General features: G+C 46.1%; 1 protein-coding gene across 2 annotated transcripts in view; it reads right to left on the bottom strand.

Annotated features, from left to right (window-relative positions):
* Nucleotides 1-1,504: 1,504 nt before the first annotated feature.
* The window catches only part of GALNT14 (polypeptide N-acetylgalactosaminyltransferase 14), a 64,394-nt gene continuing 46,488 nt past the window's right edge, over nt 1,505-19,410 (bottom strand). Inside the window, exons 6-15 of one of the 2 annotated variants that reach the window (XM_052700066.1) lie at nt 19,245-19,366; nt 15,182-15,269; nt 14,449-14,533; nt 13,532-13,635; nt 11,050-11,176; nt 9,071-9,163; nt 7,806-7,889; nt 6,779-6,923; nt 3,141-3,260; nt 1,505-2,566 (exon numbers count right to left, since the gene is read on the bottom strand). In XM_052700066.1, coding sequence (XP_052556026.1) covers nt 2,405-2,566; nt 3,141-3,260; nt 6,779-6,923; nt 7,806-7,889; nt 9,071-9,163; nt 11,050-11,176; nt 13,532-13,635; nt 14,449-14,533; nt 15,182-15,269; nt 19,245-19,366 — 1,130 coding nt within the window. In that variant the 3' untranslated portion in view covers nt 1,505-2,404. The remainder of the gene's footprint in view (nt 2,567-3,140; nt 3,261-6,778; nt 6,924-7,805; nt 7,890-9,070; nt 9,164-11,049; nt 11,177-13,531; nt 13,636-14,448; nt 14,534-15,181; nt 15,270-19,244; nt 19,367-19,410) is intronic. The other variant, XM_052700078.1, reaches the window with a different exon arrangement.

Below are 19,410 nucleotides of genomic sequence, written 5' to 3'. Positions count from 1 at the left end.
AACTATTTGAAAGGAGTTTAGTGTAGCATTCAGGTTTCACAAAATGTGAGATAGTTCAAATAGTATCTCACTGCATATCCCTGCAGCATGGGTCTGAGTGTTCAAGCATGCTTGTCTAGTGAGGTAGCTGTTTCTGCTGAGGCAAAAAGGAGCATTACCTGTTTAGACAGTTTTGGCTGTCAGCTGGGGTGTTTCTGTCCCATGTGTACAATCATAAAACTAGACAGGTCAAAGCTTTGCGTCAGGCTGTACCCACAGGGTGCTGGACTTCAAAACTGAAGCCATACAGTTCAGCTAAAGCTGGGTCAGCTGCAAGGCAGCAAGCAGCATTTTGGCATCAACAGCTTGGAGAATCCAGGCTGCAGGCCTGCACAGGTGTGAACACATTAAGCTGCAAGCTCTTGGGAAGTGCTTCTCCTTGCAACTGCTAGATGGGGAATTATTACAGCTTGGCTGTCACCACCAGTGTGAAAAGTAGGTGTGATATTTCCTGGTTCAATTAAGTAGGAACCCTCGTGGAATGAGTCCATTCCATTTTAAGTGCTTCCCCTTTCCTTTGCAAATTGGTGACATGGAAACAATGCAATCTACTGCTGTGAAATGACAGCTTACTCCAGCCCTTCTGTAACAGAAGCCCTTGAGGCTCACACCAAGGGAGCTTGATTAGGTTAGTAATCACTGCAGCACATAAAAAGCACTTATACCCTGAGACACGTTGTAAATAAAGACTTACGCTGGTTCTGCCCTTAAAGCTAGGGAGATTTAAGCAATATGGCTTTTTTCCAGTGCTGAGGGAGGAGAAACTGAGGCAGTAAAATCCTGAAAGCCAGCAATTATTCAAGAGGGGATGCTGAAGGCACTTGAGGGCTCAAAGCTTGCGATATTTTACCCAGAGTTTGTAGCATGGGACCAAAGGACAGGATTTTCATTAAACCCAAGAGCTCTTAGGGGCACAAACTGTATTTTTCTCAAGTGATGCTGACAGTCCTATGCAAATTCTCTCCAAGAGCTGTTGCCACACAAGGGCTGCGTGTGCTGTTGGTGCTTCACTGCCCACCTCCTGCTGCTGTGAGGGATCAGCAGGTTTTCTCATAGTGGGGAGGCCCCTTCTGAGGTCTTCTGTACTTTTCTCCTTTGGCAGTCCCAGCACTTAACATGACCACTAGTTAATAACTTATCTAATCACTCATTTATCAAAACCCGAGGAAATAATCTCTGCCAAATCATTTCAGTTGAAAGAACTGGGGTGAGAGTTACTTTGTGATCCAGGGCTCTCTGCTCACAGGTGCGACTGTGATAGCCCTAAATCCTTTCTTCTCTAATTTACATCTGGTGCTATGAGATATCTAAGAAACAAAACCAGGTAATTCCTTCACCTGTCCCTTCTTTCTCTGAGCAATCTCTAGTTTTAGTTGCCCCCTCCATTCTTTTGGCAGTAGAACATCACAGGAGTTCCTTCCAATACAGCCAGGAAATTGGGAAACATAAATATGACACAATTACCTTATATTACCAAAAATATTATTTTTATGGAAGAAGACTTAAAATTTGACTTATTCCAGACATGAAGCAATGAGAGATACATAGTGAGATAATAGGGGAGTTTCAATAACTGAGGTTCACCCATGGCCTTCAGAGAGCAGGAATAATTCTGCTCCCAGCTTCACAGTGGTTTGTATACTTTCATCTCACACACACTGAACTCTCTGTTTGCTTGGACTTTGGAGATTCAGTCATCCCAGTTAGCACAGAGTTAGGACAACTCTGCTACCTGCTAGTTTGCTCCTGGCTGTAGTCACAAATGACTGTCCTGTGCGTGCCTATACGTATCCGTGAATCAAATACACATCTGAATGTACAACACAGCTCCACTCAGACTGCTATCAGAAGACAAACTCAGTCACAGCAATAAAAAGTGCAAGATAACTCAACATTTTCCACTTGTTCCCAAGTGACATATTTTAGCAGCCCTTGACGCATCCCTCCTCATGCACTTGTCTCACTCCCCAAAGTTATGAAGATGCTTGTGTTGCTGAGTCCAAGTCTCCTTTGGATATCCAAGGCTCTTCTATCTGTTATTCCAGTGAGATTAATAAATACTATGCACACTGAACTTCGGCAGGGCCCATCCCAGGGGCCCCAGTGTCCCTCTAAAGCATGTCATTTTGGTTTCTTGCCATCCCTTTTGGAACACGATTGCCAACAGACCAATAACACCTACGTGCCTTGCAATCAACGTCTGTTCTTCAACCTGCAGCACCGTGCTTTTATTTGATTGATTCCTCTCCTGACCCATAATACATAAGGCTCCCCAGTGGTTTTGCATTTGAGCTCTATCTGGTGAATATTGGCTGTGTGTAGCAAGTCTCGGCACCCAGCCCAGCTGGGTAAGTTCTCAAGCAGGTCAAGACATCACCATGTCCCAGCGCTGACTCATGGCTGTGCTCTCACAAGGGTTGATGACGAGTTCTTTGGTGCTCTCGTTCGTGTCCCCAATGGTCTCAGTGTCCAAACAGAAGCGTGAAGCTATGTGTTCGAGGTGTGACCCAACTTTACCCCATTGCTGCTGAAAAACACACGAGAGGAGAAACAGAGGTAAATAAATTTCCTCCTCCTCAATACGCTTTTATTATGCTGCTCAGCATCCAGATACAGTTGTCACTAAGACTTTTTGGCCTGACACAGGGAAGCACAGGTCTTCCCAGCCTATGCCAAGCAGATGACATGCTGAGCCCTTCTCCCATCTGAAGCACTCATTTAAGCTCAGCCTCTGCTTGGTGTTAGAAAGATAATGTATTGCTAATGGCTTTTTCTCCAGGTCACTGGTTCAAATGCCAGCTCAATGATTAACTGCAGAGAAACGTTAGCCTATTCTGGCTGACTGACAGCCCATGTGGACTAAATTGCCAGTTTCAGTTTGACTTCTGCAGATAAGTATCCAGATCACCACCTGCACTAATAGACATCCTTATCAACGCACTCATTTAAGAGGTAAAGGGCTGAACAGGGTAAAGTCTGTGCCCCCAGACTGACTGTATTTCCCTGAAGTCAGAGCATATCACAGTGATTTGATGTGCAGTGATATTATGCTGCAAGAAAGGGAGCTTCAAAGAAAATAGAGGGTCAGTGAAAGGGCTCACCTGCTTGTTGTCACTTTCTTTGCAAGGTGACAGGAGCACTGGGGAGCCAGGGAACAGGGTATACACAGACAAGCACAGCTGCTGCTGACGGACTTGGTGGTTGTATGTGTACGTCCACTCCTGCAAAGAGAGATAAGAGAGAAAGGAGATGAGAAATCAAGGTTGATTGTTGGAGTTCTTCAACCTGGAAAGCAAACACTATGGCCTGGATCCTGCCCCTTCTGAAACCAATCAGAAAACTCATTGGCTTCAAGAGGCACCAGGAATTGTCACTAGGGATGCTCCAAGTCTCTCTAAATCTGCAGCTGTCACTGGCAGATTGCAGTACCAAAGCAAATGTCCCTGAAAGTGGCTAGAAGAAAACTGTTCACAAGATAGGCAGAAATGGGCTGTAGTAAGGATTAGGTTATTCCTGGAAGCTGAGAGATCCCTTTCCCTGATGTTCACAGCAAGGTAAGCAACACTCCTATATGCCTGTAGCATTTTGTACAAATCAAAATAGTTCAGTTATTAAGCATGTAGTAAGCAGGAGAGGGTTTGACCACCAGGAAACTATCACAGATTGCTTTATCACCATTTCTAGTTTAATTGTTGATTATGTTTAATAAATTCTTCAGGCTAACTTCATAAGATCTTGTTTTTCTCATTCACCTGCAACAAGACTGAACTCCAAATGTTTGCAAGCACTGATGTGCTATGACTTGTGAACTTCACTCTCTGACTTCAAAACAGACAGTACAGTACAGTAATTCCTTTAATACAAATCACGCTTCATTCAGGTCCTTAGCAACTTACAAGGGAAAACATATTCTTGCACAGCAGACTCAGATCTACAGGGACTTCACACTGTCCTCCTTGCATCCAATGCTTCTTAGCCTACTTCTCTCCACCAGCTAACAGGAATTGAGCCTGTCTTTCTGAACAGCCTGCCCACAGGTTTCTCAGCAAGAGCTGCCCAAGATTTCCACACAGAACAAGCATTCATTTTCAGAGCTACGTTTTGCAACTCAAGGGCCTTCTGGCAAGAACTTCTTCTTTGTCAGATGGAACAGAGTTCTCCTGATCCTACAGAGAAGGCGTTCCAGACATCCCAACTGTGCACACTGTCATTCTGGGAAATTGTGCCAAATTAGTCCTGCATCTGTGAAGAACCAAGCCTTAAGGGGTGAATTCCAACACCTGCTCTTGGCACCCATGTTACTACAATCTGCTTTGAAAACTATTTTACATTTTTAATCAATTGCTCATAGTTTAGTTCAGAACAGAGCCTGATAGCACACCTGTGGTTGTGAGGCTCTTCAGCATCAGCAAACAACTGGTGTCTGTGTTGGATACCTCAGATAATTCAAGGAGTGGATTTCCTGGCCTCTATAACCTTGCTTCAGGGACATCTTACAGAGAAGTGCTTCTCCCAGAGGTTCTCCACACTTAATTCCAGGCCAGGCACTGCCCATGCCATCCCATTGCTCATCTTGCCTCAAGGAAGCATCATTTGCCCATTCAACAAGGCTCCATGGGACACACGGATGGTTTAAACACTCCTCCTAAGTTCTTCATCCTAAGAAGCTGGGCCTACGAAGCTAGATATGTGCATCAGCTCAGCAACTGACATTGGATCTCCCACCCCTGCTCCCAGGATGTTTCGCTGCTCTTTTACCTAAACTGACCGATTTCCACAAAACTCTTCTATTTTGACAGAATGGCTTTTTATGGAAGCGAGTCCTGCTAAAAATGTTCTGTTCACTTCTAATCACGTCTTGTCACTTTTCAGCCCGAAATGAAAGCCAGAGAAAATAATGCTTAAAATTAAGGAAGTCTAGGGAAAAAAAAAAAAAAAAAAAAAAAAGAAAAAGACACTCAAATGCTGCAGAATGCATTAAAAACTTCGAGTTAAAATACAGGCAAGTGGCCATGCAAAATTTTATCTCACCCCTTCTCTTCCATTATTTCTGCCAGTCAGGATGAAAAATACTGCTTTCCCCCCCCCCTTTCCCCCCCCCCCCCCCCCATCAGAAACTATGGTATCTTCTAAACTCTGCCCCACTGAGTGCTCAGCAGTAAGAGTGGCAGAGCCTCTCTGTTGTGGTCAAGAGGGCAGCCCCACAGTCTTCCTAAGAACAGAACTGTTTAAGGAGTTAACATGGCCCCAGGAGTGCAGGCCAGGCTGCAGAGATACCAGCACGGTTGCGAGCTGACCACTGACACAGGGAAACAGACAGAAGAGGTGAAACTGAGACCAATGTTTTCTGCCCTCTCAAAGACAAAGCGGCTTTTGCTGAAGTGGTGGCAGAGCAAGGAGTAAGAGGATGCACTGGGAAAGCTGAGCTACCAGCTGCACACTGCAGCCAGCAATTCTCTGCAGCCTCAGCTAACTAACCCACATCTGAGGCATGCGACTCTTTTTCAAGGCTTTAGTGTCATTCGAGCAGGCACCTGTCACTGCTATTCTGCATCATTCAGAAACAAGGAAATTATTTTAAAATGTGACCTTTGGCTTGGCATGGCAGCCCCCAGGACTAGCAAGAAGCAGCCCAATGCGAGCCCAGAGAAAACACCTTTTTCTTTTTTTTTCCTTCAGCAAAGTTGCCCCTGCAAAACGTGATGACCTGCTCTCGTTAGTCTGCTCCTCTTGCTGAAGGAATTAGGGACGTACAGTTAAGTGGAAGCGAGCACTCCACTGCACATTCAACTACTTCGTGGCACCCCCAAAGAAGCAAGTGATTGTTATCCTCCCTGCTTTATAAATGGGAACAATGAGAGAATGCTCTGACATGCCCCAAATCACAGTGGGAGCCTGAAGCAAATGCAGATTTTGAAGCCACGTCCTCAGCGTCCCACTCCAGTGACTCCACTGCAAGGCACACGTGCCTGCTCTCGGCTCTAACATTTCCTAGAATATGGTTTGGAGAATGCATGCTGATTCACACTGCTTTTTCTTGTCTCAGTGAGACTGAAAAAAAAAAAGATCATCCTCATTAAATTCTCAATAGTTTAATGGGCAATCTAACATTGAGAGAACACAGACTATGAAGTTATAAATACCATTGCAATTCAGTGCATTTTGAAAGAAATTAGGCTGAAAGATGAGAGGAAATTATAGTTCTCTTTGTCTTCCTCTGATCTCTGCAGATGGGCAGCAGCATGATCTCAGCTCAGGCTAGCAGAAATAGGTGGTCCAGCCTATTCTGGGGTTTCTGCCCCAATCCCTGCTGCTGCCCACGGCCTCCAGCAAAGCGAGGTGGATTACCAAGGTTGAATGGCACCTCTCAGCAAAGGCAGCAGGGTAAATCCAACTGAGGGATTTAGTAAACTGAGGGAATCACCTTGGATCTGCTGCCACAGAATCACCAAATTGTAGGGGTCAGAAGGGATCTCTAGAGATCATCAAGTCCAAGCCCCCTGCTAAAGCAGGTATGCACTGTCTCAAGGGACAGTGACAAGGAAGGTCCCAGCTCTGATCAACCCTCTCATGCTCTGCCTCAAAGACTGCCTATCCAAATGGCCAGCAAAAAATGTAGGAGGAAAGTAGTTCCCTCGTCTTCTGTGTAGACAATTGAGATACAAAGAGATTAAATGACTGCCCCATCTCCTGCAGGAAGCCCGTAGCTCCACAAAGCCTGACTCTCCAGCCTTCTTACCTGTGCTGTTGCTGCTGTGCCTTTGCTGGTGATACAAGGATTTAAGCTCAGGATGGGTAGCTCTTGGTCTTCAGACTTGTGTGACTCCAAGCAGCTCTGCCTTTGCCTGATCATCCCAGTCTGGTATAGCAGTTCCTCGGGAATCCTGTGGGAACAGTGTGAAAAACAACGGCCCTACTCCTTCTGGCAAGTAGTGTGCTCCAAGGGAATGGGATGAAGAAGTTGTTGCCATACCATTCACCTTCAGATAAGGACTTGTGAGATCTGTTTCAGCAAGAAACTACCACAAGTAGTACATGGCCAGGGACTGCAGAAGCAGCATTCAGGGATGGATGATCAGCCTTTGACAGGGGAATAATAAATAACTGTGCAAGGCAAACAGAGGAGCAAAGGAATGGACTGTAAGCAGGCTAACGGTCAGCTTTCAGCCTACAGGAGTGGGAAACTGTATAAAAAATGACTGCACAGTGCTGGCATTCCTTTTCAATGCTGCCACTCAGTGCCACACTTGGCAAAAAAGCCAGAAAACAGCAGTTAAATCATTCTCACACTGTAAGTGTGTACTCAGTCACTGCACCAGCAGGTCCCTGGAGGCAGCTCCACAGATTCTGCACCCTTTCTATGTCACTCCTGGCAGTGACTGCAAGACTGGGTGCAATCGTTTCTGGACTATTTTGCAGCTGAGGAAGTGTATATTAATGAAAGCATCAGGCTAAGAGTAAGCCAGAATCACCCAAATACATGTAATCAACTCCTGGCACTGAGAGTCTGATAACAGCGAGGTCCTGCACCACGGAAATCCATAGCTAAGACTGCTTATGGAAAGCAGGATCACAAACAAAATACATTACATCATGAACAGGCGGTGTTGAAAATGAAGACAAAATTCAGCATGCCCTCCTGCAAAGCCCAAGGGAGGAGGTGGGGTGCCGGTGTCTGGGCAAGAGGGAGATGTGGGACTGGAAGGAAGGAGAACTTTCTGGGTCGGCAGGAATGGGGCTTCCTGGTGGAGATCAGGCATTCATACCGAAGTTCAGGGTAAACGTTCTCCAGGTACCACTTGAAGCTGTGACATTTCAGCCTCTTCCGCAGCTCCACTCTGCTCTGAATGCTGTGAAGGTACAATGAAGATCATGAGGGTGAAACCCAAGGCCCCCCAAAATCCAACAGATATGCACAAGCAGCAAACACAAGAGCATCAGCAGCGCTATTTCCTGCTGTCCTCTGCATGAGCTTCGTTGGTTGCTTTGATATCTATCTCTTTGGAGATCTCACATGGTAAAGTGCCACGATGACATACTGCCATTTTAACAAGGGGCCTGGAGTTTAGGCAATGAAAAAGTCTATAGAAAAGCACAGCTATTTAAAAAATGATTAGAAACCAATGTATATTATCTATTATATGCAATGAAAGCATTAATTTAATATAGCAACGTGCTAGGAAGTTAATATATGCTATTATAAATTACTCTTAGTTTATAGAACTACAGAAGGCCTTGCTTCACAGAAGCACTTAAATACAGCTTTCAGTCACTAGAAGTTAATCACATGGCAATATAATTCTTATGTTAATCAAGGTTAAACTTCTGCTGCTGAAGTATCATACTGCAGAGTAGCGTTTCCCAAATATCAGCTCCTCTTTGGGCCAGCTGAAGCTGGTATGGAGCTGGTATGACTTCCAGCCCTTCCTTTAGTATAGTTTGTCTTTCCTGCGCCTTCATGTGAGAGCTGTTACTTCATCCCATGCTGAAGGATGGGAAGAGGATACAAATTCAGAGGAAATAGGTTAATCTCTGGGATTGCAATTTATTTAGCATGGAAATGGAAGAGTAGCCAGAATGAATTTTAGTTTGGATTTGGACTCTGCTGTGATCCAAAGGAAATCTTCTAAAGAAAGAAAGAGTATAAGAAAATGAGAAACAAACACAAATACATACACATTTCCTGATATGGAGATGTTTCTGACAGTTCAAAGGACGAATGGCAAACTCCCTGAATATAAAGCACTCACTCCTTTCCAATAACACCTTGCCAGGTCCAAAATCTGATTATTTTCTTGCATCTCAACTGCTAGCAAGACCTCTGGACTTTCTCCCAAACTCTGCTGTGTTTCCCTTATCATGACTTGGTTCTCTCATCAAGATACACTAGTACCACATATGACCCGTTTATAACTTTCATTCACTCTGCTCATTAGCTTCTGCCTACCATTAGTATTTAATTCAGCGTTACTGCAGAAACAACGCAGCAGGTTTCCTGCAGCAGGGTGATGGCAGCAGGGAGGACACTTACTTTCCATATGGCCTCCCCTGGGCCGCGGGCCGGGCAGCATAGTAGTACTGCTTGAACTCATCCATCCACACCTCTGCAGTGCGCTTGGTGTTTCTGAAGGAGGCAATGAAAGACAGTTGATGCCAAGGAAGCCTCTGAGGTGATGCCCACACTTTCTAAAAGGCATCAGCTCTTCCAAGATGCTCTCCTCCCAACCTCAATTTTGTCTATGGCTTTACACAAACCACCTGTGTCCTGCCCTCACTACCAGAGAAGTTCCCCGTCCTACCCATTTCTCCAGGCACCAACCCTAAGTTGCCACACCTTGGGTGAGGAATTCACCATCTCAAGCTTCGCTGGATGTCTTGCATCCATCACACCCAGAAGTGTGCTTTCTCTTAAGCACCATCTCCCAGGCAGGCAGGCTCGAGGTTGTATTTTGTGAATGGGATTGAGCTCTGGAAACCAGCACGAGACATGCCAAAGATTGAAAGCAAATATTTCATTTGTGTCATTCCTGTAAGAACTCTCCTGCTTTTTCAGTTAACATCTCTGTTTAATCAAAAATACCACGGAGCATCACTGAGTTGCTGGAAGCTGCTTCTCCACTCAGTCCACATATTTCTACATTAAGTTTGAGTCTGAGATATCAGAAGGTTAACCACAACTCAGCTTCGAAATCCTATGGATACATTTCTGCAGACTGCTTTTCAACCCCTTGCTGATCCATGGTGCTTCCCATTTTCCTGCAGTAGTTTAAGTGCTCTTGTCCAAAAGATGGTTGTCAAGTGCCTACATTTGGATCTCGCATTCTGCATAACTCAGGATATTTTTGCCTGCCTTCCTGATCTCAGAACGTTTTACAGGAAACATGGGAACAAACACCAAGACTTGCACCTTGGTGTTGATTCAGGCCCACCCAAAGCTCACATCCAGCCTTAACTGCAAGAGTCTTCTTTCACAACTAAAACCAAGAGTATCCCTTGGTGACCCAGATTTGTGCCCTTCTCCGACCCTGTGCCTCTCTGTCTTTCTGAAGGGAGGTGGCAGGGTTACCTCAGCATGCTCAACTGTCCCCATCCTGCCCCAAACACTGCTGGAAATGTTGTATTAGGTGTAAATGGGAGGTGTTGATTTCACTCCTCCCACATTGCTGTCATAAGCAACGCATGGGTGAGCTGCAGAGGGATCGGGTCAGTGGCAACCCTGCTGCAACACCCTAAGTCCTCATAAATCCTGTTAGCTCAGTGAAATACCAGGAAACTGACTCTAAAAGGAACACCTGGTGTCTAAGTTCATACAAGAGCAGTTTGTCTGGGAAACAACTCTGCATTATGTCTGAGTGCCCCTGGTGTTTTACTCTGTCCTTTACTTAAGGAACAGCTTTCATCCTTGAGCTCCAAAAGAGGAGGAAATCCTTCCCATCTTAAGCAACTGCTGCCTTCACCTGCTCCCTCCTGGATTTTAGTCCACCTCAGCCATTATTTCAGCACTGGATTCAGTCCCTGTTCCTGGGTGTGAGAGCAGGTCTCCTTCAGCTGGGAGGTGCAGCCCATCGCGCTCCTACTCAGTCTGTCTGCTCCTTGCTGAGGCACCGGGAGCCATATTTTCTGGTTCAGCTAAGTCACGCTCAGCCTCAGGCTAAGGTCACTGGGTACTGACAGATATGGTTGACAGCCTGCTTTCAGGGCATCATAAATGTTTTCTTATGACCTTAGTGTCTAAAACATTTGCTGTTGCGGTAGCTAGGGCTGAGAGAGCTGCAGAGCCTGTCCCTTCATTTCTGTGGTGATGAAAGGAACCGCGTCGGTGTCCTACTTCTGTCATATTCTCAACACTCTAGAAATCCTAAGGGAGACAGTTGTACCAGCTCACTATGGCTCATGAGATTCCTGCCCATGGGTATTTCACATTTTTTCAATCAAGCTTTCCTCCCCACCTCCCTGCAAGGCAGCAGCTTATTATTTCCCACAAAAATGAAGCAAACCCCAAACACCCACTTGATGTATGTATTGGCGTTCCCCTCTGGAAAGACATATGGATGTTTCTTCCGGAAGACATGTCCAACACGGCTGCAGGGGATGATTTCCAGGCTACCTCCACACATCCACACACGGAAGGAGATTTCTATAAGAGAGGCAGCTTCAGCATTTTGTGTTTCTGTCATAGAATCGTCAAAACTGGAAAAGATCACTAAGATCATCATGTCCAACAGCTGACCCACTCCCACCATGCCCACTGACCACATCCCTCAGTGCCACATCTCCACAGTTCTTGAACACCTCCACGGATGGTGACTCCACTACCTTCCTGGGCAGCCTCTGCCAATGATTTACCACTCTTTTTGAGAAGAAATCTTTCCTAACATCGAACCTGAACCTCCCCTGGCACAACTTGAGGTCATACCCTCTTGCCTTAAAGCAGTCTGAATATGGTGTTACCTCTCATTTCATCCTCTGCCATATTAAACGGGTAAATCAACTACCATAGGGGCTTTCATAGGCTCAACTCTTGTAAAAGTGTACTTAAAAGCTTCTTGCAATCTGTTTGAAGTTCACACACTCAAAATCTGTTTGCAGCACAGAGCTATCACAGTAAGGAGTCCTTTTACATATAGCCCTGTTCACACTGGAGAACCATCCTGCAGTTTTGCACTCCCACAATGACCTCTGCACTGCCCACATTAGTGCAACTTCTTTTCATGGGACTGCTAATATTACTGGAGAGGCATGAATTCTGTGCATTAATGATGACAGCAGTGGGTCATTATCTTTATGACTCTAAGGCTGGTTGTACAAAGTGAACAGCTCTGAGCATCCATCACCTGCCCCCAAAAGAGCAGGAGCTTACCTTGCCTAGCACATATACTAATGTTGCGGATCAACAAGATGCACACATTTGCAGGAGCTGAGGTCAGTGACAAGAAGGATTATTCCAAAAATCTGGAAAAATTATCAGTATGGGTAAGATCTTCTGGTGTCCCCGAGCTGCTCCCTGGCTGTTCAGTGGGGCCCGGTTAGAGGACAGCTTGCTTGTGGTGTGATTCATGATCAACACCAAAAGTTACAGGGCTCCTGGCAGGGAGCTGGATGAGATCCCAGCTGCAAGGTGGCACAGCCAGCAGAACGGCTGCTCTACAGGGTCTGTCTGGTCCCAGCAGCTGGGAAGCTATGAATCTGCAGCTGTATCATCAGACAGTCATACTTAGAACCAGCACAAAGAAGTGAAATAAAGGCTTCTGCAGCTCTGTATGTCCTGTTTTGTGATCTGTTGGTAGTAGAGAGCTAAACAGAAAAAGTGCCTGCTCCAAAGCCACGAACTCCTTTTCACCACATGATGCCACGTAGGATGAGCGATCAGCATGCATAAGGAGCTGCTGAGATTGAGATTCCTGGAGAGAACTGCTGTTCCTGGAGCTGGCTGCTGTTGGAGACCAGCAACAAGCAGAGTTGTGTAGCAGGTCAGAGGCAGCACATCTTTACATCTACAGTTCCCTTCTTGGATACTATTTTTGGGCTATCGAACCAACGAGGAAGGCAGGAGGGCTGCAGTCAGTCCCTGCTTGGTTCCTTGGAGGAGCAGATGCTTTGGTCAAACCAGTGGCAACACACCCACTCACAGAGAGAAAGGATGAGGAAGAGCAAAACGACTGAGCAATGAGATATAAATAAATAAAATATGCTGGAGCAAAAAGGTGTGTGAAGCAAACAACAGTGCCAGGCAGTGGGTGGGATACTGCAAAGCAGCAGCATCTGTTCCCTTGGATGGCTGACAGCACTGCTATATGTGTTAAGAAAGAAGATTTTGCCTTCCTTGCTAGCTGTACTCCCCAGAGGTGTGAGCTATTAAAGCCAGATTTGGATCTGCCTCTCTGACATCAAGTGTCTCCTCCTCTTCTCAGGGGCAGTCTATTGCTCTGATCTGCAGCATTGCTGCAGCTGCAAAGTGAGAACAGTCTGGCCTGATGAAGCTCTTAGCAATCCAGGATAAGGAGACATGATACCTGACACCAAACTACATTGTGCCCTTAAAATTACTGGTGCAGGCACTCTGCAAATTTAGGGAGGCACCGATGCCTCAATTCATGGCTTTGAAGTGCTATCTATCATCAGACATCAGAATTAAGACACATCTTAGCTTTATTCTTGAGAAAATAGGATCAGGAAGAAACAGGGAAGTATATGTGGTGTGCTCTCATTTGCTGGTAGCACTAAAGCTGAGAACTCTGTTGTTCAGGATATTTCCCTATAGAAAATCAAAGGATCATGGAAGGCAGAGAGTCCTACACCCCAAGCAACTCCTCATTTCCCACCATTCATGGTTGTAGATCTCTTACCCGCCTGAGACTGCAAGCCACTAATGTAAGTGAGGGAAACCATGCAGAGCACTCAAAGCAAAGCCCTAACTAATGTCATGTCTACCTGGCATGACTCTGGAAATAGAACCAATCTTGCAAGGGTGGGAGGAAGAAGGGTGACTCACCAAAGTTCTCCCCGCCCCAGATGTCCATGGCGTTGTCATACTTCCCCAGGTGGTTGAACCAGGCTTTATCAATCACAAACAGCCCCCCAGCAATGATGGGAGTCCTGCAGGGTCAAGGAAGCAAGAAAAGTGCCTGGATGTGCAGAAGCTCTTCCTTTAGCCTCTTCCATCATCAGCTAACTGTGTACTTCCTTCTTACCAAATGAGAACAGTAAACCTCAAAAAGCATCAAAGCCTTTCTTTCAGCTGCCTCAGTATTTTGCTGTCAATCATAAATTGCCTGGCATTTAATGACTAGCTAATGCATCCATCAGCACAGCTCCTACAAGCCTGAAGTTCACAGCCCTGATTGCAGGCTTCAGCATCAGAAATGCACTTAACGCTTGGTGGGTTATTCACATGATGGTACTCTCACAGGATTTTTTTTTGCCTGCAGCCAGCCCATTAAGAGCACAATTCCAGAGGGGAGGGCAGGACAGAGCCAGCTCAGAAGGGCTTTTTAAAAGCCACTGCTAGCTGTTTGGTCTGTGTTTCAAAACAGGTCTATTTTTTACTCTTTGGATGAGCTATGAAAAGCTGTGCTGAGATGGCACAGGGGAGGAGGGGAGGGCAGACCCAGAAGAGACTTGATCTTTGCTGGGACAAGTCTCATCCTCACGTGCTCATCTCATGGGACACAGGCACTCAGGATGCCTCAGTGCAGGCTGCTGCACCGAGGAAGTCTCTGCAGTACCCTGCATGAGTGCAAGCAGAGCTTTGCACTCCTATGACCTTCCTGGAGCCCTGAGCACCCCAGCTCCAGATCTCCCCTCTACCGTACACCATAACACTTCACAGCTGGGGATATAGGCAAAAGGGCTCCGTTTGGGATGAGATGCCTGTCCTGACCCACATTCCACTTTCCCCTCTTGACTTACTTAATGGGTTTGGTAGGATCAAGTCGTTTGGCTTTCTGCTCTGGGGAAAGCTGCTCCCATTTGAAATGCAGGCTCCAGTCAAAACCTAAAACCAGTGCAGAGAAATACCTTAGGGAAATTAGAAACGGGCATGGACTAGGAAGCAATTCAATCCATTAGGCTAGAGAACCCATGTTGGATGAAATTTTTTTCACTTTTAAATGTCTCAAGCCAATGGAGATAGAGCTCTTGGGAAAGGAGTCCAATGACTAATGTATTTTATACTACATCTGAAAGAGAAACAACACTTTGCATTACAATTGCAAAGTCAAGCACATGAAAAGCAGGAAAAGCCAGAATTAAATCTGCTGTTGAAACCTTGTTCTTAAAAGGCATCCTTGTCCCCCAATGCACACAGATGCACACTGTCATGGATACTGCATGCTACAAATAGCACAAGCATACTAATAAGTGCTACAGTTGCATCCTCTGTTTTTTGCCTGGAAATCCCCCATTTCTTCAGCATCTGGGCTTACAGTGCTGCAAAGGGTGGTTTTGAAATGACCCTTTATCCTGCCTGATTACTTTTTCCACTATAGCAGACAATAATCCTCACGCCATCTCTAAGCCAGCCTGAAAATGGCACAGGGAGCACTGAAGAGTGCAGATACACCTTGAGCAGGATAGCTGAAACCCGCAGCACAGCTCAGAGCCACGCTTATACTATGGGACAAGGCCCGTGGTGCTCACTCACCGCCTCTGAGATCTGAGGAAGCTGCCACATAGGCAAAAGTATCCAAGTTGATGATGTCAATAACAGGGCTGACCACGCGTGTGGGGTCCTGGAAAGCAGAAACAAAAGGACCTGTGACTTCAGATCACACCATTCAGCAAGTGGCCAATGGGTGGCCCAGTCTCTCGGATCTGCCAAGCAGATGGAAACTTCAGTGGTAATTTTGGTGGTTTGGTGGCTTGTTATGGACATGTGCCCATCACTGCCTCCTCCACTGTCACAACAATTCAAGCCACGACTGAATGGTAGCAGAGGAGCCTCAGGGCAAGTCACCAAGAGAAGGTGAGCAGGTGGGCAGCTGGGCAGAGCAAAGCCTCTGCAGGATGCAAACCTCTGTCTGCCTTTTGCACATTCATTGGTGTATTCCCCTCTCACCTCCTTCAAGTACACTTCACTGAATTTCAAAAGTCAGGTAACAAATGGGCATTTGAAATGAGGAAAAAAACCCACAACTGGCCAAGCAGCATAACCACACTGTGTGTAATCACAGGAAATTGTTGAATGCACAAATTAAGGGGATATAGTTGTAGTTTTGCCAGAGATGCGAAAGGGTTAAAACAACAACAACACAGAAACAACTGCAAGTTATTTTAAATAGTTGGTGGTGATTTAATTAGCATCTTCTTATGGGCAAAGAACTTATACAAACAGTTACAAACAAAAACAGCTACAGGAGGAAGACTGACAGCTTTGGCTGCTCTCTTATCTCCCTTTTCCTTTTCAAAAATCCCAAACTCCAATTATACCTCAAACTTCAAGCTCTCACCCTCACCAGATCAAAACATTTTTCACAGCTATGCAGAGGAAAGCATCTGAGCACACATACCCTTGCTCTCACTCTCTGAAAAAGCTTTGTTTTAGAAAATGCTCCTAACAGAAAGCACTCGAGTGCAGCTAGAAGAAGCTAGAAGAAGGAACCAAATGCCACAAGCTGTGCTGGGGACTTAGAATCATAGACTGTGAATGACAGAATGGCTTGGGTTGGAAGGGACATTAAAGCCCATCCAGCCCCAATGCCCTGCCATGGGCAGGGCTGCCCCACCAGCTCAGGCTGCCCAGGACCCATCCAACCTGGCCAACCTGTGCAAGGCAAACAACCCACCAAAGCAGCGAAGTTTGCTGCACCCACACGTTGTGTGAAGGAGCTCCAGCCCAGAGACAAGCCACTCGCACACAAGAGCAATGAAACCATCAGAGCTTTTCTAGTTGTCCTTGTCCACCCATGTGGACACCAACACAGGCCATGGTGTGGAGGAACAAAGAGTGGTCCCCACCCCAGCTGCCCATCTTGCTGGTTCTTGACCAGCACACTGCTCAGCCAAAATCCCTTCATTGCAGGCATACTGTGACACTGCTCAGCACACCCTTTGTGTTGGTTGAAGGCAGGGTAAGGCTTTAAACAAAGGCAATGGAAGCAGAATAGCAATTACTGTATGCACAGCACTGGGAATGGATTGTATCTGGTCATTTAAAAACTGTACCTCAAGCAACTTACTAGTGAGCACTTCTAATGAGCCCACATTCACTCCCAGTTTCAGTTCCACTCCTGCTCATTACGTGACACAGCTTCTTACAGGAAAATCCCCTTTACCTTCTGACTGCCTAAAATACTGCAAAGGTTTGACTTTCAGCCCTGTCCATGACTCACTTTCCCTGCCATATAACATTTATATTTGCTCACATTCCATGAAGGTGTCTCTGATCCTCAAACAAAAAGCACTGTGTGCTCAGGAGCACAGTGCTGCTGCTGTTATTTACGTGGGGCTGAACACCAGATCTTAATATAGGTAGCTCCAACCTTCTGGTTTTCACTTGCTCTACAGTTCAGGATTGCTGCCGTACCAGGACGTGCTAATATCCACAACATTCAAATCTTCAATTCTCTTTCATGTGAAACTCTCAAAAATGTAAAAATGCATTTCTTCAGTGTATATTTCAAACAAAAAACATTATGAAACTAAACAAACAGCACAAAACTCTAAAAACTTCCTTAAAATAAAGTAACGTGTTTTAACAGTAGAGGACAATAGAGGACAATGACTACAGCTTGTCTTCAGCTCTGTGGCAGCCACCCATTCCTTCCAATGGTCAACAAAAAGAGCGAGGAGAGAGGGTAAGGTAGGTAAGATTGCCCCTCATCTGCCTCCTCTACCCTAGGAGAGCACCAAATTGTAGGAGCTGGAAGTGGGAGGTCACCATTCACTGCTTCATCCCACCAATGTTAACGAATCCTGTTTTGAGGTATGCTCATTGATTCATACCATAAAAATACTGTAGGCTCAATAATTATAGCCTTAGCCACGCTATTCAATTGAAATGTGACGTTAATGGCTTCAGATATATTTGTTCCCTAAGTAAAAACAAAAGAGATGTGCCCACACGCTCACAGTCATACACTCACAAACATGTTTTTGCAAAAGAGCCACAGCTGCTGTGGTTTCTTTGGACATGCACCATCCTGGGCACAGACCCGCACGCCTCTGAAGCAGGAACATGCCTGCACCTTTGCCCACTCCGACCCTTTCACTGGCTCTTGGGCCTTCTCTCTTCTCTTTGCATGAGAAAGAAAAAGCAAAGCAACTCGCAGGGTGACTGGTGATGGGAGAGCATTGGCTCAAGGTGGTTTCTACTGTCTTACTTGAAACTCCAGAGCCAAGCTGACTCATCCTACCTGTGACATGGTAAGAAAATGCTCCTGTAAGAAGGGTAATCCTCATTGCAGCAGGGACCTGTCTCTTGGGCACAGCCTGAAGGTGGCAGCAGTAACATGTCATACAGCCCATGGATCACTACGTAACCCTGATGGCCAGGACAGGTGCAGCAGGGTTGGGCAGGAGGAAAGCAATGACCTGTTGCCCTCATCCTGCTGCATCTACAAGCAATTAAAAAGCAAACAAGCAGGACTAAACGGAAGCAAAGCACCCTTTCAGAAATACTTTCCATGCTGTCTGTCAGACGCAATGGCACCACTGCTACTACGGTACATCAAAATCCCTGTAAAGAAGTTGCAGTGGTATCTAGATTCATCCACCCCACAAAGCTGCATCAGAAAGCTGGTTTTCAAGTTGGGTTTCACAGCTCATGCTATTGAAATTCCACAGGAGTTGTGACCAATAACACAAAAATGCCATTTTCACTCCATTACTATTTACCAGCAGCACGATGGGACAGCCTTCTAACTGAGGTTGGGACCTGTTCTGTGCTGAGGGTGCCAGCAACACCAACAACCTTTGCCCAACGATAGGCCCTAACCTGCTGCTGTTCAGATTTCTCCAGAAGCCAGTGCCTTGGCTTCCTTCCTTGCTGCATCCTTTTACTCCTCGGCTGCCCCTATATCAACACCATTCACTAACTGTAAAATTACTGAGTAGCTAATACTAGCAATAAGGAGCAAGAGATGGAATAGCAATGGAGGAACAAGGCACAGCAAAGTGACGTGACCATCCATCCATGCCACAGCTAGAGGTTTTCTCACACCCTGCCATGCCCCAGGCTGCCGGCACAGGGCTCGTGCTGACTCGAGTGACAAGGCACCACTGAGCCTCCTCATGCACATCCAGCTAGCGCTGCCGACTCGGTGAAAGGCGAGTGTCATTGTCTGCTCTGAAATCAGCAGAATTTAAATCCTATTAAATCAATTTATTAGTGCTTAATTTGCATGAAATTAAATTCGGCCCCTATTCAAGGAGCCGTCACTCCTTTAAATCATTGGCATTGAGCATTTTTACATAAGCCTAATTAAAAACCTTGCTGGAGCCCAGCGCAGCAATTCCCCTTTCAAGGCGCAATCCATGCTTGTGAAGTCACAGATCTACTGCCCCAGGAGACACCCCATCCCACCTGACCACACACACTCTCAAAGACACAAAAAAGACCTGAAAAGGTTACTTGGCACTCCAAAAGCTCCTTGTTTTCTTGTTAAATGCCTTCACACAGTTGGACAAAGTTGGGTGGTAATGGCCAGTAGGAGAGAAGAGGGGATGAACATCCCCTAAGGGTGATTCTGGTCCCTTGGGACACTCACCTCTTTGATCCTCTGCAACAGTGGGAGCAGCCAGTCCTTATTCACCTCACAGTGACTGTCCAGGAAGGTCAGGACTCCTGCTTGAGCCACATCTGCCCCTTGAATGCGGGACCGGATCAGACCTGTTCGGGGACACACCACATCAGCTTCCTCCAAGTTGGCTGGG

The sequence above is a fragment of the Tympanuchus pallidicinctus genome, unplaced genomic scaffold, assembly GCF_026119805.1.
Source record: "Tympanuchus pallidicinctus isolate F22 unplaced genomic scaffold, pur_lepc_1.0 scaffold1, whole genome shotgun sequence".
Lineage (NCBI taxonomy): Eukaryota > Metazoa > Chordata > Aves > Galliformes > Phasianidae > Tympanuchus > Tympanuchus pallidicinctus.
The sequence above is the reverse complement of the archived record's forward strand: the minus strand, read 5'-3'. Positions and strand labels throughout refer to the sequence as shown.